Below are 27887 nucleotides of genomic sequence, written 5' to 3'. Positions count from 1 at the left end.
TTAAAAAAAAAAAAAAAAAGCACCAGTTTTGCAGCTCGGTAATGTAGGTCTGGTCTCCTGTGAACCTGGCCACAGCCTCCCCTGGAGATGTACCCAGATCATGTGGCTGTGCAAATACAGGCAGACCAAGCACTAACCTTGGGAAGCCAGACGTAAAGATGCCCAAATTCTACTTTTGCCCCACAGAAAGCTCCTGGTCACTATTGCAAGTGCACATTCAAAGGTCACTTTGGGAACGCTGCCCTCTCTACTTGCAAGTAGGCCAGTTACAAGTCAACATCCCCTTCCCACGAGGCAGTCCTATCCCTTAAGGTAGTGGTCTAGAGGCAAACTAAATTCACTCTAACTTTTCCATTTACCCAACCCCAATGTCTTTTCAGAACAACCAAAGAGAAGCATTGCATAGATCTGTATCTCATGTCTTCCCACACCCAGCAAACAACAAGAAGTTCAAGTTTTGCACAGTACATTACAAAAGGCATCACTTTGAAACAACACAAGAAAGAAAATGAAGTGTCACCACGGTGTAAACCCTGCAATGAGTGAGGCAGTGAGTGTACAGTGCTCGGCAGCTCTGGGGAAGGCTGCCCGTAGTGTCCTGATGGATTTGCTAATCAAATCTCCTCTCAAACCTATCTCCTATCACATGGTAATAGGAACTTGCATAATAAGAGAACCTGCTCCTGGACAAACAGAGAATGCTGTGTGTCACAGGAAGGAGGAGGACACTGCCAGGGCCGTCTGCTTTGCATACAGCAGTTTAAGGGCCAGTTGTCCTGGCTGCAATGCAGACTGCAGGACAGCAGTGCTCTTTCCAGGCTTGGGAAGTCCCAACAGAAGTTTTGCTACAGTTGGCTTTACAATTGAGATATTAGGGCCCAGATCCTCTGGTGGTTTAAACCCCACATGCTCCATTGGAGTTACTGGTGCTTATTTCCACGAGTGGAGAACACGGTCCTCGCTTGTCACAGACACAGAATAAAGCTATGGTAGCCCTTTCTTTAAATAAAATTAAATAACTGCATATGGCACCAGCGCACGATTTTCAATGTGCTTCTGCCATCGAGGAAACAGCAAAGCACACCAGTGGCTAATTAAATTATTTATCTTCGACTAAAAAAAAAAAAAAGTTATAATATTACTGTTAATTTAAAAACCCCTGGGGACCGCATAACATCTTCTCATTGTATTTTTGAGGCTGAGAAAGTCACTTGCACGAGTACAGCACTATATATCCTCTTCAGCTGGCAGTGAAGGCTTGTGCTCCTGGAGGTCACCGTTGCCATTTTCGGATGCATCCGAGCTGCCTGGAGCCGACTCCGGTGGCGGGGGTTTGTAGAGTAAACAGGCGACTATAAAGAAGGTTGTCCCAAGCACCTGCAGCCACAAAGACACCCCGTTACTCTCTGCTCCCCACAAAACGTGGTGCCTATCCCACACCTGGCATGAGATTTGCTGACCAAGCTTTGGGGAGGAGGTGATGCTGGGGGCCAGCCTGGGCAGCAGAGCAGCACACAGAGCCAGAGGGGGTAAAAATCTGAAATTAGCCAGCCCCATAGCAATGGGACAATGAGAATTTATCCCACACAGACATCTGGAGCACAGTGCTGCACGAGGCATTTGCTGCAAGGCTTTTGAGAGCCTCTTTATCACAGCAACTGCTAAACACTACTATCTAGGGCAACTGCTTGTTTGGGAGCAGTTAAAATGATGGTTTTCTGCTAATAAATAAAACCCACATAAGCTCTTATTTTCTAGCAGTGGTCGGGGAATGGTTATTTACAACCTGCCCAAAAAGCCATCCCTCACTCTCACTAACACACTGCAGTTATGTCTTTTACTCCATTTCTAGCAAAAATCACTTTGGTTACTGTTTGCAGGACATATTTCATATGGTGCAAAATAAGCTGTAAAACTAGAAAATAATGGGAATTTAAGAGAATGATGGTGTCTGGAGCACCATTACCTGGTGAGAAGGAAACGGGGCTTTTGACTTCCCTGAGAACATTTCTCATGTAAAAATTTAATTTCGTCTGGGGGAGGCCAGATCAGGGCAACCCAATTTTGTGGAATTCTCTCCCAGAGAAAAACGTTGTCTCCTAAAGACCTGCTTGTTTTATCACCTTATAGACCAGTCCAGCGATGAGGGTGTATCTGCTCATGGCTGAGTTCTGGTAAACGTAGCAAGAGCCCTGCTCACCACACTGGTCCTGCCAGAGCAGGCAGGATTTATCAATCATGGATCCAAAGGCAATGGGGCCAGGGATGCCTCCTGTGGGAAGAGAGAGTGGAGCTTCAGTCTGGGCAGCACCTACACACCAGTCCTGCAACTCACAAGGTGTTTGCAGAAAAGCATCAGGCTCTGTTGCTACCATGATTAGAAAAACTCATCCTGCAGCACCCAGAGCCACAAGGTATCAAAAATACACTGGATTTCCAGATCTGAGAGTCCAGCAGGTCTTTTGACCATCCTGACCTACATGTTGCACAAGAGCCAAAAGACACACACGGGAGCTTCAGTACATCTGCTCCTTTTCTTAAAATAAGGACACGTTGCCAGGACATTGCTCCTCTTCCACCTGTGATGTGTCACAGAACCCTCCATTCAGTTTGCAAATCACATGCAAAGGGAATTAGGTATTTCTGAATTACAGTAAACAAAAGAAAGTATCCTCCTTTCATCAGTACATGTCCTACTCCCTTCTTTTCCAACCCGACGTGTTTTATTCTCAGATGACAGCTTGGTACACACTCCACAAAACCAGCAGACCATACCAGTGCTCAGATTCACTCTGCTCCATACCTAGTGTCCGCACCACAATCCACTGGATCCCAAGTGCAAAGGACCTTTGCCTGTCGGAAACACACCTGGGGAACACAAGGGGTTTGTTTAAAAATGCTGCCAGGCTGCCTGGCACCTCCCTGCCCCACAACACCACATCCCACACACCTGGGACCTCCCACCCCTCTGGAGGCTGAGGATCAGCCCAGTGCAATGTGCCCCCACCACTGCTGTAAACACGGCAGAGGATAAAGCTTCCAAGGCTAAAATCTGCTTTCCCAGCTAGACTGGGAAGGGATTAGTCCTGATGTCTCCAGGCTGCCAGCCTGGAGGTGAGGTGGTTCCCATCACACCTTCCCCATGGCTTGAGCCAGCAGGATAAAGAGGAGAGGTGGATGCTGAGGCTTCTTGCAGCACTGGCAGAGGCTGAGGCCATCCCATGCTTACCGCAGAGTGGCAGTCAGGGCAGGAATGCTGCTCAGGAAGGTGAAGAGGATGACCACGAACATGAAGCACAGGAGCAAGGGCTTTTTAGCACAGGACGAGGTGCATTTCCCTGCCTCTGCATCGCCAGGGCCGGGCAGGAGGGTTCTGTTGACACAGCTACACTCACGATAGACCTGGAGAAAAAAAAGGCTGGTGGGTGTTCTGCCAAGGAGAGCACTGTGATAGTCAAAGCTTTAAAAATCATGAAATTTAGGGAGGGCAGAAAACAGCTGGTTTCACTTCCGGAATGGATGGAAGTGGAAATCAAGCTGCATTCTTGACACACTTCTGTTTCAAAGCAAAGCATTAAGTAAGAGAAATTAACTCTGTCAGGCAGCCTTTGAATGCAGAATATCATCTGTACCCTTCTTAAGCCTCTGTCTGGCTCTATGAGCAACATGCTGGAAGGATGAGGAGGTACATCATGTTCACTGAAGACCCAAAATAAGCATTAGAACAGGAATTAGGTGCCTATCAAGTTCCCTGCCTGCCTGGGTGATTTACCCTGGATTTCAGCACAGTTTGACCCAGAATGAGGCAAAGATGACTGGATATAATGAGAGAAGCAAAGCAGGGTGACCTCTGGGTACCTCCTGTACCGGAGAGCATCCATCCTGCCCCAGACTTTTACAATATTCTGTAGCAAAGCTCAAACCTGTGGACAGTTTTGCAAAGCCAGCCAAATCACTCCAAAGATGTGCCACCACCTTGTTAATACACAGTGCTTTCAGACATACCTTCTTGCCATTCCTGAGTTTTTCAGACACTTTTCTGCACCCGGCGTGGCAGGGAGAGTAATACATAATGTCATCACTCCCGCAGACAGGGCTGTAGGTGTCCTGCAAACAACCACACTTGGCGTTGCAGGCTGCTGTCAGGTTGAGGTGCCCACCAGGCAAAGCACTAAGGGAAACACAGGAGCAGTCAGTGAACAGTGTTTTCCAGGAGGAGATGAGTAGAGGAAGAGAAAGAGGAGACAGAAGGAGTTGCAATGGATACCCAAGGAGCATAAAGCCAGGCTTGGGAAGGGTTTCATCTCACCCAATTTAAACTGTGCCCTGGAGCTGTCTCTTTCCCACAGCTACCAAGGGAGTTTAAGTGACCAGCTCTTAGGGTGACACTTCCATTTGGAGAGGAGATTCCCAGTTTTGGTCCAGTTTATCCCACTGGCTAGAGATGGAGGACACTGTGAAGGCAACTGAACAGTGGAGTATCTTACATTCTGGTGCTACTGATCTCCCCTCCCTTACTAACTAGGGAGTCTCTTCTATAAACTCCATCCAGTTGCAAAAATTAGGACATCTATTTTCTGTGTCTCACCCTCAACATCTGCCTGTAGGACTGACTAGACAGCAACTTTCATCCCCAACACATTCACATGAGACTGCCACCAGCACTGTGTGTTTGGAGTTATCCTTCTATTCTGACCAGGGCCCCACTGCACAGACAGATGGGATGGTTGTTGTTACCTTCCGTCGTACATCTGGGTTACTCCTGCCATTGGCATGTTAGGGCAGTGGATAAAAAAAATCAATATCGCCAGCAGACTTGTCACTGTGCAAAGTAAACACAATTTGATGATTCCTGAACAGCGGAGTTTGAATTTATTCACAAGGAATCCTCCCAGGAATGTGCCTCCCCCTCCAGCTGGCACGACCAGATAACCTGGAAAAAAGGGGGAAAAAAACCCACAAGCAAGTTTAGAAATGTCAGCAAGGTGTTTTCATGTTTGAATACATTAATTGCAGTGTGTCTTGCATATAAAGGACCCCTTGGTTGCTGTGTGGTTTCTTGGTGGGAGTTCAGTGGACGTTGCTATAGTAGGTGGTCCTCCTTAACAGCTCAGGTAACGTGGCTTGAGCCTGGTAAAGAGCTCTTCCTACCCAGAAATCTTAAAACTGGCTCTTTCAGGAGCACATCATGAGTCTTGATGATTGTTGGAGACCACTGCCTTGGTCTGTGTTACAGCAGCTATATGAGGATCCTCCCAGTTTTTGGGTGCTGACAAAATATGTCCCCCAGCTCAGACATCCCTCATTACAGGAAATGTTTAGTCAATGTTTCCTGGTAATGCACTAGGAGGAACACACTACAATTATTTTGCCTTCCTCTAGAGGGTAACAGATGGCTACAGAAGTGACCACATTTCTTCCTGATGTCAGTAGATACAGCTCCGGATATGCACTTGGTGGAGATGTGCTGATGAAAATAATCCCATCTAACAGCTGAAAAGGATAACAGCTCTGTAAATGAACTGCAAAGCACCTGTCTCCACTCTAAATGGGCTAAAGTGCTCTTCTATTTGTTGGCAAAATGGGAAAACACTGCAAAAACGTGGTTTCCTTACCAAAAAATGTAGCAGCTTCAGAGGCACTTAAACTAAACTGAGACTCCAGGAATTTGGGTCCAAAGGTAGACATCCCAGCAATGAGGGTGGCTTCGGTTGCTCCTGCTAAGCAGAGGAAGATGAAGGTGGGGTTCTTCAGAAGTAGCAGCACTGATCTGGGAAGGACAAATATATTGGAATTGAATCACTGTGGCACATTTTGACTTCAGGTCTGTCCCTATCTTTTAAGTCAGAAGGATCACATGTAAGATAAGGCAGCATCCCATCGTGCTGCATCTCTTTGAAAGAAAAAATACAAAAAGGGAGCTAATTGGGGGTTGAAAGAGCAGGGATCTTCTCCACTTATGCTTATTGAGTCCTACCAGCCAAGGAAGGATGCTGAGGGTACCCTCACCTGTCCCTATGTACCTGCACAGGGTAGATGTCACAGTGTGTGATATAATTCACACCCAGGGCACCCACGACTTCCAAAAGGATGATTTCAGCAGTAATTTTCCAGCTTTTAGGGTCAGGGTGGGTATTTTCTATTCTTAAACGAGGCAATAGTGAAAGGACATTACTCCTCACTAAATCTCAACCATTTCAAGGTTTTATTAGGCCCTGATGGCAGGTATCTTGGAACTCCTGACTCAAGAAAGAGCAGGGAACAAAGTAGTGCTACATCCTCACATACACACATTACTCATGTACCCACATCCTCATAAGAATTATAACCTTGGGGGAAATACCAAGCAAGCCTTTCTATATGGAGGAAACACCTCCAAGACACCTTATATCCACTAAAAAGTGGAAAGCAATCTTTATTCCACAATCTAAGCACAGTTTTACTTGAAGCTTAATGTATAAGTTGAGTAAATACATTTTACTTTGACCCACCAGGATTTAGTAGATATGCCATAGATATGCCTGAAAAATTGCCATGTGTAATTTATATGCAGATCCAGCAACAATTCCATCTCTGAGACACAGAAAGGCCCTCAGGCACATGGGATGGTCTCAATTATCTCTCTCTATCTCGGATATTGGACTAAGAGGGCTGACACTGCTTTGCAGGGGACGTTTTGTAACGAGCTTGAAATTCTGCTGCATGACTTCCCCCAAGCCAAGCTCAGACCAATGCCACAGGTTATCCTGTTTCTGGGATGGGCACAAACCTGGTCATCCTGCAACAATGGCAGCAACAGGGATGCTCACTGCACAGAAAGGAACAGTCACTTACCACTCCTGCTCCAGAGGAGGTGTGAGATCAGAGAAAACCTACTGCAGAACAAGTGAGTGAGAGATGTGCTGAGGCTCAGCCTCAGATTTGTGCAACTTTGCTCACATCAAACGGGGAATTTCGTTACATCGAAAGAACAAATAAGCTGAAACACAGGAATACCACACATTCCTACACTTTGATTACGTGGAGCTGAATACTAAACATTGTGTAGCTCTTGGGATTAGTTTAATTTACTAAACTATTTTCCAGATCTTTTCAACTATGCTTAATTTGGAAGCACAAAGCCTAATCTTTTAGTGAAAAAACACTTGTGGACCTTGTGGCTGATGCAGAAAATGGACAGTGCCTTCCCCTTTTTACAGAAAAGAGTCATTCCCTGGCACTAGTGTGACTTTGTGCCCTTTGCCAGGTTAGACTTGCAGGTAAAAAAATGCAAAGGAACTCCTTTCAGCACTTGAGTAAGAATTTACTGATGTAATTTAATCTGTTTGAAGACAAAAGACGTAGTTGTGAGCAGCTATGGCACATAAAACTTTACTAAAGTCAACACAGACCTCTTCATCGCTATCAATAGGACTTTAAACACACCCAGAAACCACACAACTCTTGAATAGCCTTGATTGTCCTCAGTTTTTGCAGCCACAGGGACTGCAGGAGGCTCAGTACCTCACAGAGGAGAATCCCATCACGTATAAAAGCTGACTCTCCAAATCTTTACTGATATGGGCACAGATAGGAACTCTTTCATCACTTAATGGTTCTCCTGAGTAGGTTGGCACCACCTGTATAACCAGAACCTGCTCCTCTGAGAAACCCTGGCATGCCCAGGACACCTCAGACTGTAACAGAGTACAGACACAACCTAATGTGTCATTAATAGATGGATATTTATGCAATTTATTCATAGCACATCAATGGGGTCATTTCCAGCATAAAATGACACCTACTCTCACCACCACCAAGGGAACAGAGGGCAGGGAAGCTGCAGTAAAGCCATGAGACAAAACAAAGTCCCATCCTGCACCTAATCCAAGAGTGATGAGTGAAATATTGACCACAGCTTCTCATGTTGAAGATCAGAGCTTGACAGACAAGTGAGTGATCCTCACAAACCCCGTCCCTCACCTCCTCTCCTGGCACAGCTCTACATGCCTTCTATTTGCGTCCCTCTGCTCTGACAGGAGGGGTTATTCCAGGAGAGCAATCATATGGAACCAGAGAAAGGAAAATGCTATTTCATCAGGGCTTTTCAACCCAAGAGTTAAGATAGAAGTCTCTTCAGGGCAGAGGATTAAACTGTATGAGCTACATTCCTGCAAGCTCCTGCTCTTAGGCAGCACTGTGAGTACAGCAACTCATTAACCTCGCTTAGAAAGGACCTGATGGCATGGAACAGCATTTTATTTCATCAGTATTTCTGCTTATCTTTGTGAGACTGTTCCTGTCCATGCTGTAAGAAAATGTGTAGCACATGATCCCTTACTAAAACAAAAGGAACAGTGAGTGTTCCTTTGGCCTCACTCTCCAGCCTGGTCCACGTGTCCCCAAGAGCTGCCTGCACAGATGTGATCTTTTTAATGCAAGTTTCCAGAATAGCAAGCCTTTAAGGCACTTCCCTTTTATTAATCAAAACCAGGGACCATAAAAGTCTGTTGGGTTTTTGCTTTCAAATGAAAAGGTCTGGACTGATCTAAATTGTTTGATAAAGGCTGCCCACCTTCAGCTATTTGTTCTTCAGGAACGAGGGGTGAAAGAAGTTGCTCCCGAAGGAGGACTATCTCCTTTCCTGCTGTCAGACAGCCTTCACCAAGAAACAGCGGGACTTTGTTCCAGAGAAGCAAGAAAAGCATCAACCACTGAATTTCATCCCTCCCTGCTACTCTCTCTGTTTGTGTTGGTTTTAGTCATAACCTTATCATTATTTAAATGCAGGTTCTGAATTTAATTTCCGTGCGGAGAATAAGCCATGACCTTGGAAAATGGCACCCAGTCAAGAATGCCATTTAATAACAGTATTGAAATCTGTTCAATGTAATATTCTTCATAAAACTGTCTTAACCCCTGGTAAAGTTCCTACGAAGTCTCCAAGAATTCCAGACCGATGTGTGAGTCACTGTGTTGACACAACACAGATCGATTGGTGCTGAAAACTCTGGTACTGAGCACCTGCTTCCACCCTCCTCTGCCAGCACAACAGCAACACCACAACTACAGCTCAGAAATAATTGTTGGCAGCGGCCTGGGGTTTGGCAACACTGAGTGTTTGCCTTTGCACAGAGCAGCCGTCACACACGGATACAATCTCCTCCCTAAAAATGGTCCTGGGAGAAACACAAAAAAGAAAAAGCCCCTTATTGACTGCAAGCTCCAAAAGGAATCGATATATAGGTATCTCTGTAACATCCAGAGCCTGAATGCCAGCTAACCCCAAGCTGTAAATAAAGCAGCACCTCTCCCCCTGCCCTCCACTTAAATACAACTCAACACAGAAAAAAAACAAAAATCACAAAAGATTTTAAAGATTTATCACAGAAGTTTCCAGGCTAAAAGACCACGTTTTATTTTGGCCACTGGCTTGTTCCCAGTCAGGACTCCTTAAAAGCACCTCCTACCAGAGCTCGCTGGGTCCAAGCCTGCTTGCCTGCACCACTCAGCCAAGCAGCAGCTCAGGGATTAAGCAAGTTGCTGTGTCACTGCCTTGCTGGAGAGATAAGAAGTAGTAACACATGAAAGGTGGCTGGAAGATGTGAAGGCAAACGGGGAAAAAAAAGGAAACTAAGAATAAAAGAGAAAGGGAACTGAAAGCTACAGTGAGGCATATCTTGTTCCCTGGATTTGGAATGGAGCTGTGAGAATCAGGGGGCCTTGTTTCATCTTGTTTCTCATTAAAAGGCCAAACAGGGATCTAACATAAGTAAAAATAGAGGAAAAGAAAAAAGCCCCAAGGGGCTGGGGAGGAGGAGACGTTGGAAAACACACAATTGGGCCAGGTGAGGCCAGCCATAAGCAAACAGGCAGAAAAAATGCTGCTGGGGAGAGGGAATGAGCTGGCAACGCCTGCTCCTCTCCCGTCACCTAAAGCTTAGCATCAAAATACTCAGTGAAACTCAGTGTGTGGCACAGGACTGCAGGTGGATCTGCACACATGGATGTGAGCTTCTGAAAACCCCAGATGGGACCAGCCCCTTGTCCCCTGCTCTCCCATGGGATCCCCAGCACCAGTTCTAGTTCAGCCCCTTCACCGAGAGCCCCCAGACGCTGACGGGACCAGGCATTTTGGCACCTCCTCTGTAAGAAAGTGTCATCGCTTGAGATGGGCAAAAGCTTCGATCTGGCAGGGCTGAAAGCAAGCTCAACCTGAGGCATTACTCTCTCTCCTCTGGAGAGGGCTCCCCAAACCTCAGGCATGAAGTGGTTTTCTCACCGAGGCAGATCTTTAACTGTTTTCCCGAAGTCTGGATCCGATGCTTTTTTGTGGCTCCCATCCTTTATCTGATGAGCCTCTGACACCCTCATAACAATATATCGCTGAGATCCTGCAAATGAGAGGCAAACAGGAACAGGGAGCGTGTCAGACACGGGATGTGGATGCTACTGAAGCAGAGGATTTGCAGAGGGAAAATGCAACGTAACATCCTCCCTCCACCAACAGCTGCAAGGGAGAAGCAGTAAAAGAGGCAGATGGAAAGTCAAGGCGGTGAAATCATTTTGGGAATTACAACTTGAGCACTGGAAGTTCTTCCTTTATCCTTGTGGCCCCAGCTACACACGTGCATGAGGATGCAAGCACCAAGGCAGGTGTGAGCAGTGCAGTCCCAGCTCCAGCCCTGGGGGAGCCACGTACCTGGGAGGCGCTGGGGGTACCCCAGGATGGGGATGGAGATGAGGAGGGAGGCTGCTCCGGCCCCGAGGAAGCCGATCCACCACGCCCCCACCCACAGCGTGTTCTCCGGGGAGATGCCGATCCTGTGGGAAGCGAAGCCAAAAGGGCACAAGGGAGAGAGGTAGCGGTTGGAAACAGAGCAGGACAGCTCGGTGTGCCTCTTGTTGAGGCTGGCAGGGGCTGGGGGAACACAGGGTGGGGGTGACAGGGAAGGAAACCGAGCTCTGGCTCCCCTGTGGTGATCTGATGGGGATGTCACATCCACCATCCCTCCTGCCACGCTGCCTCCTGCCTGTCTGACCACTTAATGAGCCCAGGAAATTGTATAATTTAATTCTCATTTCATCTCTGGCTTGTACATTCACCTCACCCCTTTTCATTTGTGCTTTGGGGGCTGCTAAGATCCTTGCTCCACCCTAAAACCACACTTTGCAATAAAACTGGTGCAAATAACCCATTCCTTCCCCTGAAAACCCATTTCCCCTTTTTAATCCATTCATCTGGTCTAGTGGAAGGTGTCCCTGCCTATGGCAGAGGGGTTGGAACTAGATAATCGTTAAGGTCCCTTCCAACCCAAACCATTCTATGATTCTGTGATCTGCCAAAGAATCTGTAAGGAAACAAGAATAAATTACAAACACTACAAAGCAAGGAGGGACTAAGCATCCTAGTGGGATGACTGGGAGGACCATCAGCACTGCTGGTAGCACTGCTCATCAGGGAACTCATTCAAAAAATTCACCTGCTGCTCATAGCCTCATTAGCACAGGCAGTGCAGCGTGAAGGAGGATTTAAGCTGACAGGTTTGTCAGCAATTTCCCTCCAGTAGCAGCACTAATGCAAACCACTCTTCCAGCCTCTCCCCCCTGCAGACACATCACTGAACACCCCAGGCACGCCTCCACCCAGCCATCAGGTCATTGTTTCAGATCATTGTTATTTTATTTTTTTTACCCCAAAGGAAACTTAGAGCATAAAGGGAAAGGAACAAGATTTTTTTTTAACGACTTACTCTCTGCCAATTTCAGTATAAATATTTAGAAACATTCCTCCTACCAGATAACCCGCTGCAGGCCCAAGGATTGCAGCAGTGTAGAAAACAGCTGAAAGGGAAAACAAACTGTGTTAGACAACCAGCAGCCTGTCAGCCAGGGATGCTGCAGAGCACTGCTGGTGCCCAGCATCCCCAGACCAATTCCCTCCTGGATGCAGGATGCTCAGCCCCTGGCCACATCACACCCCTCTCCCTAAACCACCGAGACACAAACACAGATAGTTCTAACAAGTTTTCATCTCATGCTTTTGTCCCAGGGAAACTTTTGCATTCAACCTGGGAATTTTTATAGCAAGGGGCAGGCATATTTGGTTCAGTGGAAAAGCTTATTTAGCAGGGATGCATCTGACCCTGCTGCCACATCCCAGCTGCTGGCAGGATGAGCAGCACTGTTCTCTCCCCACTGATGACACGCAATGTCTACACTAAACATGGCACCACTGGCACTTATTTTGGTTTGCTGTTTAAACAACAACATATGGAAAGAACATCAACTTGCTGATGATCTCCTTGTGATCTCCTTCCCACACAGCCTTCTGATACAATGACATGGGCAGACTGATAAATTTTGGAATTGCCAAAAGATCACCCTTTTAGCAATTTCACCAAACAGGACTGTGGGTATCTGGCAGCTGCTAAGTGAGCAGCGATACAGAGGAGTGAGCTGAGCCTCTGTTCTTGGCTGTGCTTTGCACCAGCAGTGACCAAAGCCCAGTGACCATCCCTGCTCTGCTGTGTCACTAAAGGGGTGATGATCTAAAGATTTAGATTAGACATAAGAAAGGAGTTTTTTACAATGAGGGTGGTAAAACACTGGCACAGGCTGCCCAGACAGGTGGCAGATGCTCCATCCCTGGAAACATTCAAGGTCAGATTGGACAGGGCTCTGAGCAACCTGAACAAGTTGAAGGTGTCCCTGCTTGTTGCAGGGGGTTGGACTAGATGACCTTTAAAGGTCCCTTTGAACCCCAACTATTCTGTGGTTCTATGTCCCCGTGTACAGATGGGGTATGGCCTCGTGGCTGCCTGCCAGAGATGTTAATGCCATGCACACACCAGGGCATGGCCAGAGGACTCTCCCCAGCTGGCTCCATGCCAGGAGCAGGAGGCACCTCCTGATCCTCAAGGCATGAGCTGCGGGGGAAAAATACCCAGCTGTGCTTACAGTTCGTCACAGTAAATAATCCAAACCTCCCCAGCAGCTGCCACGTCCCTCGCCCGTTTTCAGGAACAAAAGACTGAGCAGTGCCAGGAGAGGTGTTCCCACTGTGGGCTGTTGGGTGCTGAGGCAGAGGAACCACCTCTCCCTCCCACCACCCCGGCCACGGGTTCGAGCTGCCCCTCCAGCCCCACTCACCAATGTACACAGGGGAGTAGTTAGTCTTGACGTTTTCATCTAAGTAGGTGACGCCGAGCGTGTAGAGCGGCGTGGCTCCCATCCCGTGCAGGAACTGCCCCAGCATGAAGACAAACCTGTAGCCGGAGAGGCTGGAGGCAGCCTGGGAGCACGGCAGGCTCTGGTTGCCCCCGCAGACACCCACCTCGGCCGCCGAGTGTGCCTCGTACTGCGCCGTGGTGAAGTGGGGCAAGGCGAAGAGCAGGGAGCCCAAGCCCATGACCAGCACCCCCCAGCCCAGCCAGCGTGGTTTGTGGCCGTTCCCCCCAAAGTAGCTGACGAAGGTCAGGCAGACGCAGGCCGCGATGTCGTAGGAGCTGGCGATCAGCCCGCTCTGGTAGCTGCGGAGGTCGAAGCGGCGCTCGATGGAGGTGATGACGGTGTTGATGAAGCCGTTCACGGTCATGCCTTGCAGGAAGGAGGCCACGCAGAGGAAGAACAAGACGCCCTTGGACGTGTTGCAGAGCTGTAAGCACCCGGGGGTGAAACCCCCCCAGCCACAGGCCAGTTCCTCCCCTTCAGCCGACACGTATTTAATCCCTTCCTCGAACCGGGTCTCCTCCTCTCCCGGGGTGGTGGAGCAGAGGGGTTCAGCACACGAGTCAGAGGGGCTGGGCACAGCGGGGGAGGTGATGCCATTGCTCACTGGGGTGTCACAGGCATCCAGCCCGCTCACAGCACTGAAAGTCCGGCCGGCATCGCCAGGACGAGGAGACGGGTGGGAGAAGTCAAGAGTCTGAGTGAAACAAAAGCCATTTTCTCTGGTGGAATTCTGGGGCATTGCCATGAACAGGAACACAGAGTTGAGCAGCAGGTCAAGGTGGGCTGGTGGCCAGGGCAACTTCACAGGGCAGCGAGGACTGGCCTGTCCAGGAGATGCAATTTTCAGAGCTTACATCAGTAGGGAAATGGTGAAGGTCAGAGCCAAGAGCATTCTGATCTCTGGAAAGAGAATTTTTACATACCTTCATATAAAACCATGCTTAAACCCCTAATATTTTTCCTCTTCTTCCTTTTTTTTTTTTATTAAGTATAAGCACTTCCCTGTGCAGTTCACCCGCTCGTGTACTCTCCACCATGAGGTGTGTTGGTACCTCAGGTGTCATTAACATTACAGAAAAGAACAAAACATTCAGGAACATTAAAAAAAAAGCACCTCTGAGGAAGTCTCCCCAGCAGCTTAAGCCCCCCATCTCTCCTCTGGTAAAGGCCTGGTTAGACCCCCACAACCTCCATCCCTCTCCTTCCCCCTGCAGAGAGCAGCCCACACAGCTACACGTTTCCCACTGCTTAAAGTCCTTTGGTCTCTCTCACACTCTGCCAATAACAGTTTATAATTATCCTGAAAAGTTTCCACAGTCAGATTGATTTTATTCCAAGCCCTCAGATCTGTTTACAACTGTTCAGTAAAATCCTTTCTACAACTAATTAGACTACATGCCATTTCAGAGGGAGCTGGAGGGCAGAGGCAGCTGACTCTAACCTGATTACTGATGCAGACTGCCTTCTTTCAACCAGTTCCTGTGCATTGCAGCACCTGACTGTGCCAGCAACCAAGAGTATTTCTCCTTAAATACCTTGGCTGAACTATAAATGATGAAATTAATAAGGTTCTCCCTTGAATACTGTGGAAGGTGTTTTGTTAGAGAGCATCTTCAAAGCATCCTGTATTTTCCAATATTTTTTGCCAGCATCTGTTTGAGATGTTCCTATAAAAACGCTTCCCCTGAGATGGTAATCAGCCTCATCAGCAGGGAATGGGGGAAAGGTTTCCCTGACAAAATGTCCCACATTCAGATGGCTGTAACCTGGGAATATTGCAGCCTTTGGTGAAGATGTTAGTACTTATCTGTAGGTTGCTGGAAAAAATACTGGCATTTGCTGAGTAGATAATAGTGTGCACAAGCATTGATGTGCTTTCCTGTACTGGTAGGTCTTGCAGGCACTGGAACAAGAGGATTTGGCAGAAGGTGATGCTCAGAACAGTACCAAGGTCCTGTTCCCACCCCAGAAGGGCAGATCACATGTGCTACCAAATATTAAACATTCAGGTCAGTAGTGCTACAACAGGTCTGGTCCTTAAGGTAAGTTAAACAAATGAGATCCACCTTTCATTTGCAAAATTTTATCTTAATTACCCAGTCTGAGGAGCAGAGTGCATGGACTGTTTCAGGGTTCAGATTTCAGCATGAATTTGATGCAGAGCGGGTGAGCCTGGCAGAAAGAAAGGCACGGCTTTGCAGCTCCATGCTGGACTCCTCCAGGTAACTCCTGCCTTAGTTGGCTGAGTGCAGTGCAGGTAACTTTGATGTGCAACATTTAAATGCAAAAACTAACTGCAGGCATTGAAATCCTGCTGCAGAGACAGATTGTTGTAACATGTTGGCACAAAAAGATAATGCCTTGGTGCAAGGCTCTATTTTTTCACTTTTTTTTGCCTCTCCAATGTTCTTATGACTCTTACAGCTCTAAATCTGTTTCTCATCTTTGGATGCAATATTGGAAGCAATAAATAAGACTGCTTTAGCACTCTGTTAAAGTCAGGAGTGATTATGAGGTGCTGAATCAGGCTCTAAGGGGAGGAACAGCTTGTGTTCATGTAAATCAAGCGTGCCTCCTGCACAGCAGCCACTGACTGCAGCTGCACACTGCCCCTATCAAATGTGTATCAGACTCATGTCTGATGTTACATTTGACTGCACTTGTAAAGGAGGTTTCCTGGCTGGGGACTGATTGTACTCTCACCAATTTCGGTAGACAGATAAAGCACATCTCTGTTATTACCAGATGCAACCAGGAGCCATGAGTTCTCAAACTGGCCCCCCTTCCTTCTGGAGGAAACACTCTTACCGTCTCTTCACCAGCACTGGGATATGTCCTTTTATACTTCATGAATTTATGTTGGTATTTTGATATTTCATGAGTCAGGGAAGAGTAAAGGTTTATTCCCTTGGTGGCAGGAGTTTGGGCCACCTGACCCAGGTGACCACATCACCCTCCCTTTCAACTTCAGTCACTGCTAGTCTTAATTAAAAGCAAACAGGGTGAAACACTTCCAAGCAGCAGATGTTTCCCCCCACCCAAAACCCTTCTCAGCCCCAACACCCACCTCCTGGATACCTCCTTATGGGTCTGAGGCTAATGACTTGTGCCCAGGTGCTGTGGGCAGGGAGCCCACTCTTGCTCTGTGCTGTCCGCCGAGCTGCTTGTCATCTCTTAAAGTATTTATAAACTGGCTGTGACACATTCACTGTGGGTATTGGCTTTCACAGGAGCCATATGCCACTTTAAAGGACAAAATATAATCTTTAGGGAAAAAAAAAACCAAGCAACTCCACGCACTTCCTAATCATTCTTATTCATCCAAGCCATCCATTTATTGCCTCCCATTCATTTCTGTTTTTAATGACTCAGCTTGTGATTTCTTGCTTACATTGAATCAGTCCCAATGCTATTATCTCCCCGCCATAGATTTCCTCATTTTGCTGCAAGATTTCAACTCTCTCTTTTTTTCTCACTGTACAGCTGGTTCCAGAGTGCCAACATTGCCGAGTCAACGCAGCACAAGTAGCAAGGCAATGAAAGCATATGATTTGTATTTCCTGATGAAATCTGTAAAGCCTCCCCCCTAATATTTAGCATTAAATCAATAGTAAAATTTACAAGCTTTTCATCAGGTGATCATTTAAAAAGTCACAGGACCAATTAAAAACATTTTGCATTTCTGCCAAAGACTGCTATTAGATTAATGTTACAAATTAACTCATAACTGACATGCAAAATAATCCCATTTGCTGAAACATGCCCAATAATAGTTAATCTTCCCTCTCACGCTATGGTTTTCGACTTTTATATGGTATTATTGTGGCAAATAACATCTATTCATAACTCCAGCTTTCCATAGCTGAGCACAGTTTATGAGCAGACTTAATAATTTTTTCAATTCTATGGCATACATTGAGATATTTCCTAAGAAACAGGTATAGGGAATTAAAAATTATTAGAAAGTGTACTGGAAACTGGGTAGGAGCAGCCCCAGGTGATGCTCGGTGGCTGCCACGGGTTTCCTTTATTTTCCTCAATTTGTGAGAGAGACTGACCTTACTGAACAAGTACTTTGAATTTGGGAAAGTCCACACCCAAGTACCAAGCTCATGTTACTTCAGAAAGGGACAAAGTCATCTGGGTTTGTACATTTAACTTCTCTTGGTAACACACACTGAATTCTTCTCAGATAGTTTGGCCTCAGAGGATTAGCAGTGTTATTCTCTCATGGCTGATAAACACCATATGGATCAAGTGTAATCCACTGACTGCTTTAGGAATGGGGAAGCCTCCCAGAAGTGAGATAAATCCACATCTCAGTTCTGTGAATAGGGCACTGCTTCAGTTAAAAGGAGATAAAAGTAAGCATGAGATGAGTGAGTTGTTCCCATGCAACACTGAATTGTTTTCCTGGCAGCTGAGGAACTTTACCCAGCTCACACCAAGTGTGAACCTTACATTTTTTAGCACGCTTTCAAAAATCATCCCTTTGGTTCAGCAATACAGAGGATGCTGCTACTGCCGGGAGCAGGATGGGGACCAGCCTGGAGCCTTTTGTAAGCAATTCCTATGGGAACAGCGTGGCCATTCACACATGGGAAAGTTTCAGGAGTGAGAAACACACCTAGAGAGCAGCCAGCTGACTGTATACCCAATGCTGTGCTCACCATCAGTGCTGCAGGGACAGCTGGAGGACGGGGGACAAAGCTCCTAGAGGCAGAGGACAATAGGAATACCCTGGCCCACCCCTCATGTCAGAGATGTGTTTTTACATGAGTAAAACTCCTGCCGGAGTCTGAAGCATGGAAGAGAGCAGTTGAAACTGGCTTTCAATTATCACATGACCAAGGATACATTTATAATTAAATAAATTCCAAATAGTAAAGCTTAGCACTCACAAATCCTTCGCATGTTTCCAAGCGCTTTCCATTCGCTGGCAAATTAATACAATAATACATAAGAAACCAAGAAGGTGGCTTGGATAATTTTCAATTAGCCACTCAAAAATGCTTTGAAGATAAATCTAGCCAGATTTTCTGAGCCTACTTATTTGTTCCAGCTTATCTGTGCAAGTACAATTGGAGGCAGCTGCCTCAGACCATCTTTAAAAACTTGCAGTGCCAACATACGAAGGAGATTTAACTGGGACACTACGTTTTGCCATAGCAAAGATTAGCTAGACAAAAAGGTCTTTTATGCTATAACACTTAACTCCCTCTCCCTAATGTCACTCTTGCTTTAATATCTTTTTCCTACCCATAAGTTTGACCAATGCTGAAAAAGTTTTCATGCTGGCACAGCCCTGCACTGTCCACCACCGTCACAGTCCATGGAGCTGGGTGTCTCCACATCCACCACTAGCCCTGCCCACTGCATGGTGTTATTTTCCATCATTTAGATTCTTACAACCCATTTAAGAATGTTCAATATTCAGGATATTGTTCCTGCATGAGCAATTAGTCAGCTCTTACCAGGAGTTCCTATACCTGTCCCTTCTTTGTTTCCATGCAGAAGATGCAGATTCAGGCAAATCCTTTACGATACAAGAAATTAAACAAAATGAGCCAAACCCAAATGAAGAATGTGAGACACGTGATTCTTCGGTGCTTCTAAAGATAGAAGCAATAAAAATGCAAAAAAATGCAACATCCTGTGTGACACAACACAAGGATGCTGTGTTCAGAATAGATATATTTGAATAATTTTGTCAACTACCATGGTTTACATAAACTTACTCTTGTTCATCCTTATGGCTTGATCAGTATGAAGGTAAAGAAAAAGAAAAAAAAAGGGAAAACCAGATGAAATGATACCATGAAACTACCTAGAACTCATTTTTTCCTAAGACATGATCGCCTTCCAACCCTCCTTTGTACTAAGTGGACTTTACAGGGAAAATCATGTACCACAAAGTCATATTGCTCTTCCAGGCAAAGACAGTCTTTATCTTGAGCTTCCTATGACAAGTTCTCCTGCTCAACCCTATGCTGGTGGGCTGGATGCCCACCCATTCTTCACTCAAGCCAGACAACACAGAGCTGAAGGGAGCACATGAGAAGAACTAAAAGCATCACAGAAAAAGAAACTTGCTGATCATCTGATCCCCTGCAACACTCACACTGGCAGTGAGCACAGGAGTCCATGACATGGGCACGTGGAGACACAGAATCTACAGGAAGGATTCAGCTGAGGGAAGAGTATTTCCCACACAAGTCCACTTTTTTTTTTTCCATTTCAGCAAGTAATAGCTTCCCCAAACAGCCCCTGGAGCACAAGCTCACTGGTGCACACCGCTTAGCCTGGATCTTGTTTAACATTCAGAGATGCTCTCTAATCCTCTTAGGTATTAGTCTTGAGATTCCTGCCAAGCACAGGAACAGCAGAGCCTCCCAGACAGCACTTAAATGAACTCACTGCTTGAAATGTACAATACTTCAAAATACAGTAGAACTCCAGCTGTTCCGTTTTGGTTAACCTCAGATTAGCACCTGGGAAGTCACTCTGGCATGAAAAATGCAAAATTAAATCACCTCGATTTCTGCCTCTCAGGTAACTCCCTAGGAAGTCATTCTGCTCTAGGACTGCAATTTTTCTCCCTTAATGACTTGTTTAAAGCTAAGTACCTAATCTGAGTTAGACATTCCTATTGTCTCTCTGTTGCCCGCTGCAAGGAGATCATCACATCTACAGCCCTCACACCAGAGAATCACAGAATGGTTTGGGTTGGAAGACCACTTAAAGACCATCTACTTTCAACACCCCTGCCATGGGCAGGGACAGCTTCCACTAGACCAGGTTGCCCAAAGCCCATCCAACCTGGCCTTGAACAGTTCCAGGGATGGGGCAGCCACAGCTTCTCTGGGCAATTTGTTCCAATGCCTCACCACCCTCATAGGGAAGAATTTCTTCCTCATACCTAACCTAAACATACTCTCTTTCAGTTTGAAACCATTCCCAGTTGTCCTATCACTACATGCCCTCATAAAAAGTCCTTCTCCATCTTCCTTTAGGTGCTGCAAGGGGCTCCAAGATCCCCCTGGAGCCTTCTTTTCTTTAGGCTGAACAACCCCAGCTCTCTCAGCCTGTGTTCACAGCAGAGGTGCTCCAGCCCTCAGCCCTCTCCCCTGTTTCCACAATCACTATTTTGTGTTGCTAAATCACCCATTACTGCAGATATGATCTGGAGTAGGAACAGGCAGATAATCATATTTCTGTTGGATTAGCCAAGCATATTACCCTGAGCTTATTCTGGCCTCATGTTGGCTACCACAACACAAACAATATTTGATCTAGCATAAAGCCAGATGGTGCAAAATTAACCCCTTCAGCACAAATCTGGCGTGGCACAGGGAATTTGGTCCAGATCAGTGCACAGGCTCATAGGTCTGTATGACTTCTGACACGGCATCTGCAGCCTCTAAGTTTCCTGACACCAAATACTCCCCATCCACCCGGCAAAGATGAGCTAAACAAGTATTATACCTCATCATATTTCATCCACTTAAATAAACACAGTGTCAGCTTGCAGGAAATTTTCATTTGATCATGCAGTACCCTAGATCTTGACACACTGTGGTATATTGGGGGATTTCTTGCAAGAGGGCAGATCCTTGTGTAATTGAGAGGAAGTGATGACCACTTTCAAAGGGATGACCTCTCTTCATTCCCTGATTTAAAATCCCAAACCAGTACCATAACCACAAACTACAGCAACTATGAGATGAAGGGCAGGAACCCACAGGGGAGTAGGACAGAGCATGAGATCAGCATGCTGGCAGCGTGCAGGGCTGCTGACCACTGCCACCAAGGATGGTAAGAAGAAGCCAACCTGAAATGATGCTTTCCTTAGAAACCTCAGATACATTCCAAAGGCGATTCCTTGCGCTGCAAGTTCCTACAGTGACTACAGCAAACATCTACTGTAGGAAGCACTGAAAGCCTCAAGCATGGCCACAAAGCACAAGTTGCAAAGGGGCAGGTAAACCCTGGCTGTGCTGTCCTTGGCTGCAGGTGTCTTCCATGGCTGGCTGCCTCTAAATAAATAAACAAAAATCACCCCTGATCAGAAAGGGTGAGAAGAGGTTCAGCATGAACAGGCCTCTCTAAGAGCCACAGCTCAGTATGAAACAGCAATTCCACAGACACATACACCAATACACATCTAATATATGGAGAAGGAGGTGCACAGAGGTGAGTGCACACTCTCTGCAAGCACCACAGGCCCTGCAAGCCTCCCCTCCTGCAGGCTGGCATGTCCTTCATCTGACAATGCTCAACCAGGTCACTAATTCCTTCAGACTGCCAGGGAGAAACTGGTGCTAAATGGTGTTTCTTCCTGAGATAAAGGAATAAAGAGGCATATAATGTTCCCATTATCAACCCAAAACATCTGCTGGGATTCAGAGGGGTTTGCTGTCCATGCACAGTGTGGAGACATGTCCTACCTTGTACCCTCCCTTTTCTCACACATGAGGAATCACAGCCTTAGACAAGCAGCTGTTGGAAGATGGATTTACTTGGAAATCTGGAAACTGCCTTCAAGGGATTCCTGCTTCCACGAAGCAACGTAGTGAGGTTTCCATTTCTGGGTCAGGAATTTTTTATTTTCCTTGGTAGGGACCTGCTCCCAACCTACACTCCCTACTGAAGTGCCAAGAGAAATGGACACAACCTTGCCCTTGGTCATCAGCTTGAAGGGGGTCACTGAAGACTGACTTTAATCAGAAGTGATGGGTTTGATCCTGCCATTGCTGCTTACCCATGGTGGTGTTTGTTCACACAAGGCATCCAAGCAGGGTCCTCGAGATCACTCAAAGACAGTAAAAGGGAATTCAAGGGAATAAAAATTGGCTGGTTTGTGGTGGCAATATTTCAAATTTTAAATCATTTTAAAATATTGGAGACGTAATCAGTGTATCACAGCCTGGTTACCTACTTTTCACTCCTATGTTAAAATATCCTTTCCAAGGTTTTTTGCCAAACAGAGGGAATATGCGACACTAACAGGATCACAGGTTATATGTCAGGGTTATATGGGGACTCCAGAAAAGGCTGATTCTGCTGTAACCAAGACCCACATCTGGCTCAAAGATTTAAATCCTCCATGAGACTGAATCTGCTCCAGAAATACAAAGGAGACCTTAAAGTTACTTTGAAAGCACTGCAAGGAAATCCCTTTTTTCTGGGAATTCTTATGCTAACACAAAGCCCCATGGCATCTGCCCTGTCTTGATTATGCTGAAGTAGTGCAGGATCAGGTCAGTCACGGAGGGAAGGCCTGGGCAAAACCCTTCCAGCCAAGGCAAGGTACAGCAGCTTTGCTGTTGCTCCAGCTTGCAGCAAGGGCTGAGATTCTGTTCCCTATGGGGCTTTTAAAGCAAAAGAAATCTTGAATTAAATGTTCAAATCTCATTTATTTGGAGTCTGGCAGGCTAAAAAGACTGATGCAGTTTTTCAAGGGGAGGCTCTGAGAGAACAGAAAAATCTAAAAGAGCCCATGTCCTTCTGATGTTTTGGGGACTTTTTATTTCTGTGTCATGGGTTGGTACCATTTATCAAAAGTATAGAATCTTTACATATTTTTTTATCTCTTAATTCCATTTAGAAAAATAAACTTCTATCACACATCATACCCAAAGTACTTGAATCCACAAATATGAAGCCATAAAAATGTCAAAAAGTACTTTTTCTTAGATTTTTTTTTTCAGTCAGAACATTGCAAAGTCAAAGTATTTCTTAGGAAAAAAAAGTGTTTGATCTTGCCTTCTCAACATGAAAACGACTTCCTTCAAATCAGCAGCCACGGTTAAACAAAGCTTGGCAGCATTTCATTTTCTTTCTTGAAGAAATCAAGCCAAGCTCTGGGAATTCAAACAACTGAAGATCATAGATGCCACACAGCAATAGATTATATCCATTAACAATAGCAATTAAATTTACTTTTAGTGTAACTTTACATATGTCAGTGAAATAGCACAAGGGAAGAAATGGGACCAGTGTCTTCACTGCTCCAAGAATTTCAAGAACTGCTGGAAAGGCTCCGCACTTTGCTGAACAAGATGAACCAGAATAAACAGAGTATTTCCCAGCACTAACATATTCCCATTGCTCAAGCTCATTTACAAACAGAGGTGGGATGACATTATTTTTGGCAGTAGCAACATTGTAGAATCCCAGATTTAGAGGTACTTCTGGCTGAGGAGAGATTTAAGGTCAGAATAACTCTACCCTGTTAATATTAAAGACTGCTGCCTCATCACATGCTCTCTACCGTACTAACGAGAGGTCTTACACAAAATCTGCTAAAGTTAGTGGCCCACTCTGAGTGCTTGTCTACAATCACTCGTCCCAGCTACTGAAGTAGGATGGATGCTTTTGTCTGGGATTCATAAACCAGTTGAGTCCTTGACCTCTCTCAGAGCATTTTTCCCAGAACGTGTTTGCAGAAACTCTTTGTTCTCAAATCCTGCCGCTCAGCATCCCCACTCGCACGCCAGGAGGTCACTCAAGGCCAAGATGGAACAAAACTAATTATATCACAGGGAGGTCTAGCAATAAATCAGTTTTGAAAAGGGAAAGGAGAGTGGCTCCAGAAGAGGAACAGCTCTTGCATCTGGAGATCCCGCAGCTATAGAGGCTGGGATAGCTGGAAACCTGATAAGGGACATGTGCAGGGAGAGCCATGTTGCCACCAACCCCACAGTCAAAGCCCCCAGTTCTGCCTGTGGGGTGCTCTGGACTACTACAGCTTCCAAATTCTGCTCCTCTGCACAAGGATCAGCCCCTCATCAGACCAAGATGATGTGTTTTTTAAGAGTCCTTGGGAAGCACAGGGCACTTCAGGGTGGCTACTGAAATCCAGACCGACGCATTTCAGGGCTGCTTGCATCCGTAGCAGCCTGTGGTTAGTAACTCCTACACATTTCCTTAATACAGTGACCTCAACTCATTAAGCACAAAATCCAAAGGGGGAACCTTTCCCCTGAAATCATACTCCTTACCTCACTAACCCACCAGCAACCAGCCATGGGTGCAGAGTCGTGCAGAGCTTTTCCACCATTCGCTGTTGCATTAATGGGATTCTGCAAGGTGTGAACGTCCCAGGCTCTGAATAATCAACTTGTGGGCAGCAGCTCAAGGAAACATATGAGGAGGACAAAAAACCCAAATGGTAAAGCAAAGTGTATGGTAATCTTGCATACGAGCAAGATGTGACCAAGCTCATCAGCAAAGGCAGGTTTCTGGGTTTGGTACACTCAAAATAAAGGAAAGTAAAACAAGCACTCAGTGATGCTTTTTGGGGTGGATTGAGCAAAATGAGCAGCGTAAAAAAGAGCCACGATTCACTTTTTGTGCTACCACGGGATGTAAAGCCCCAAATCACAGGGTGGAATCCTCCCCAGCATACTCTGTGCTGCAAAGACACACACAAAAAAAAGATTAAAGCTGCCTGGAGGAGTTTGGAGTTGGAAATCATGAGGCACTGAGCAGCTGGATGCTGATCTCCCTAAGCCTCTGGGTATTTCTTTTGTTAGAGGCTGATCCCATCTTCCCCCTTGCCTGCAAATCTCTAATCTCTGTAAAGACTTCTAGCGAGTACTTGCTCAGGTAGTTCTTGGTTTCACTGGCCAAGAATATCCAACCCTGACAGGATTTGCTGCTTCCTGCCTCACCTCTCACCCCACGGTCACATTTTATGTTTCTGCCACTGCCACTTAGTGGGTTTCCCCCGTGTGCAGGACAAATTAAGGCAATGTCAGTGGAGTGGCTACTTCCCAGGGCTTCAGGTGGCACTTGTCACACCTGACCATGCTCACCTCACACTGCAGAGCTCCAGCAGAGTCGTGTCCAGGCAGGTGGCTGTGGTCTGTCCCTCGCAGCCCACCCAGTGCACAGGGCTGCTGCTTCAGTTTCTGATCATTTTTGGCAGCTTGCAGGCCAGACCTCTTTGCATATAAATAGCTACTATTTTTTTCCCTTTTCATTATTTGACTAACCCTCTCTCCCCGCGGTTTCATCCTTTCTCGCACGTTTACAAGAGCCCTGACATACTTTTCTAAAGATCTCCTTTGTGTTCATTCTGCCTCAAATGCTATTTTAATGTGTGCTTTTACAACCAAGTGGCACTACAGAAAGTAGGAGCCCAGAAATATATATATTAAAAAAAGAGGTGCCAGACTAGGATAACTTCAGTTTTGTAGCATGTTGCCTAGTAAAACCAAACAGCCTATAAAATGGTAATAAAATGTTAATGCAACAAACACGTGATTAAGGTCCACTTGCGCCTTTTAAGCTCTCAGAACTGAAAACCATGGTTTTATTATAACAGCTTTTGATTATCATCATCTGAACAAATGGGTTATAAAAGTAATATAGGGCAAGTGACTAAAGTGCTCCAGTTCTGCTCAGCATCCTGCTTGGTACTTCCTTCTCTAACTTCAGTTACTGCCCCTGTGAAACAGGGATTATTTTATCATTAACATAACATTTTTTTCTTGTTGCAAGGATTCTTTTGCCATGCCACTTTACTACCTTTCCTTTACTTTCCGCCTTTTCTCGGCATCTTTTTAATTTACCATAGAAAGACACGGTTTCGCTAAAAGGAAAAGCCCAAACCGCAGTGAATCAGTTCGAACAAATTTCAGTTACAGGCTTGAAGCATCCTCGGGGACCATCGCAAGCGGAAAATCTCAATGAGTTGGGCCATTTCGGTGACTCTCTCCCCCCTCCATGGCATCAACCGGGCTGTTGCCGGCACAGACCCCGAGCTCTGCTCCCCGACCCACCGAGCGCACACAAAAGCCCGCACGCCTGGGATAAGAGCTGCCTCCCCGCACAGCTCATCCCAGCCCCGAGCCCCCCCCTGCCCCACCGCGGGGCTCCTCATCCCCCCGCGGGGCTTCTCATCCCCCCGCGGGGCTTCTCACGGCCCCAAGGATGCCCCGCGCCCATCCCCGTCTCCTCGGGGCTCCCCCGCGCCGCTCCCGCAGACGCGTGTGGCACCTCCCGGCAGGTCCTGCCGTGGCGGGGAGGGTCTCCCGGGCAGCCCCCCGCCCCTCATCCCTCCCCGCGCCCCCCGCGCGGTGCGGTGCCCGGTGCGGTGCCCGGTGCGGTGCCCGGTGCGGTGCCCGGTACCTGCCGCTGCCGCTCCCGCCGCCGCCGCTCTCGCTCCGCCGCCCCCGCGATCCCCGGGGCGGGCACCTCGATCCTGACGGACGGGCACCTTCTCCAATCGGCGACGGACGCGGGCGGCGACCGGGCCAATGGTGGGGAAACTGAGGCCGAAGCGAAAGTGGGGATAAGGCAGGGGGTGAGAGAGAGGAGGGGGGACGGGAGGGGATGGGGGGAGAGGGACGGGTATGGGAGAGGAAGGGCAAGGAGAGGGTCCTGCGCGGGAGGGGAGTAAAGGGGCAGAGGGATAGCAAGAGGTGGATGGGGAGAGGGATGGGGGAGCGAGAGGAAGATGGGTAAGAAGGGAACAGTGATAGGATTGGGGTTAGGGGTAGGGTTATGGGTAGGGGTAAGGGTAAGGTAGGAGCAGGGGTAGAAGCAGGTACCCTTAGCCCTGCTAAGGGCTTCTGCATCATATCAAACCCACCCGATTTCCCCCGGCACATGCAGCCCCCGGACAGGGCTCGGGCTGCCCATCCTCGTCCCGGTGCTATACCAGCCTCCCTGCACCCCCGGGATGCTCATGGAGAAATTCTGGGGTGCATCCATGCAACAGTGCTGAAAGAGCTGCATCTGTGTCTGTGGTGACAGAGAGCAAAGGCAGGATTTTCATCTTTCCTCCAGGTATTGCTGGAGCTGAGCTAGAGTAAAAGGAAGGGAAAGTGCAGGGACAGATGCAGGGGCATTATTGAACCTGGAGCACAAACACGGCTATCACGGCGCTATCTGTGTGGTTACGGTATCGTGCCAGGCACTGTCAGGCTGGGCATGGCTCAGTTAATGATTGCAGAGGAGGCACAACCCCTCCAGAGCTGAGGGGGCTGAGCAGGAACGTTGTGGGACACCCTGAACCCCTTATATTTGCATTAACGCGTTTGCTTGAGCCTTTTTGTTTGCTCTTTGGGGACCTACTGTCACAGTGGTTGGTTTGAGGTACAGAGAGGGCCCTTGCACAGTTCCACAGATGAGTCTCCAGACCAGCACCTGCAACTGAGCACTCCACCCCCTCCAGCACACAAACCACCTTGTCAGGAAGAATCTCAGCAGATGTGACACGTGCACGTGTGAGGTTTGACCGTGCAGCTCCTGCATTGCCCACCCGTGAAGCCTTTGCAGCCCCCTTTGCATTTTTTACAGGAGCTGTTCCGCATCACTTGGGAATTTGGCCCGTTTCTGCATGTTCAGAGATAAATAATTCAGGCACTGCATGTTTAGCTTTTAAAGTGCAATCAGTGCTCCATTTCCCGGAGTGCGCAGGATAACCTGGGTAATGGAAAAGCCCAGCCCTTTGGAGGAGGGCAAAGGCGTGGGCAGACATCTGACATCCAGCCACCGTGCTGAGCCCTGCAGTCCCCTCTCTGCTCAGTGCAGGGGCAGCAGTGTTGTACCTTTCCCACAGCTGCTGCTGGAGCTCAGGGACACACAAGGAACTGAGAGCTGGGGCAGGAGCCGAAGCAGAAGCAGACTCAGCAGCTCACCAAGGCTCATCCAGGGCTGTGGTG

General features: G+C 47.1%; 1 protein-coding gene across 2 annotated transcripts; it reads right to left on the bottom strand.

The window, feature by feature from the left end:
* On the bottom strand, nt 1-26410 carry SLCO4A1 (solute carrier organic anion transporter family member 4A1). Of its 2 annotated transcripts, XM_051803127.1 has the most exons (12): nt 26350-26410; nt 13132-14112; nt 11733-11823; nt 10682-10803; nt 10262-10373; nt 5616-5770; nt 4738-4933; nt 4006-4171; nt 3230-3402; nt 2804-2868; nt 2124-2272; nt 1-1377 (listed from the first exon to the last, which is right to left on the bottom strand). In XM_051803127.1, exons 2-12 carry the CDS (start codon nt 13955-13957, stop codon nt 1228-1230), a joined length of 2205 nt encoding a protein of 734 aa, XP_051659087.1. In that variant the 5' UTR covers nt 13958-14112; nt 26350-26410; the 3' UTR covers nt 1-1227. The 2 variants fall into 2 exon arrangements, with proteins under 2 accessions (XP_051659087.1, XP_051659086.1); XM_051803126.1 differs by lacking the exon at nt 26350-26410 and having other exon boundaries at nt 13132-14211.
* Nucleotides 26411-27887: the final 1477 nt, after the last annotated feature.

The sequence above is a fragment of the Manacus candei genome, unplaced genomic scaffold (genome assembly GCF_025592945.1).
Source record: "Manacus candei isolate 608988 ecotype Guabito, Panama unplaced genomic scaffold, ASM2559294v1 h1tg000057l, whole genome shotgun sequence".
Taxonomy (NCBI): Eukaryota; Metazoa; Chordata; class Aves; order Passeriformes; family Pipridae; genus Manacus; species Manacus candei.
This window is presented reverse-complemented; position numbering and strand designations above follow the sequence as displayed.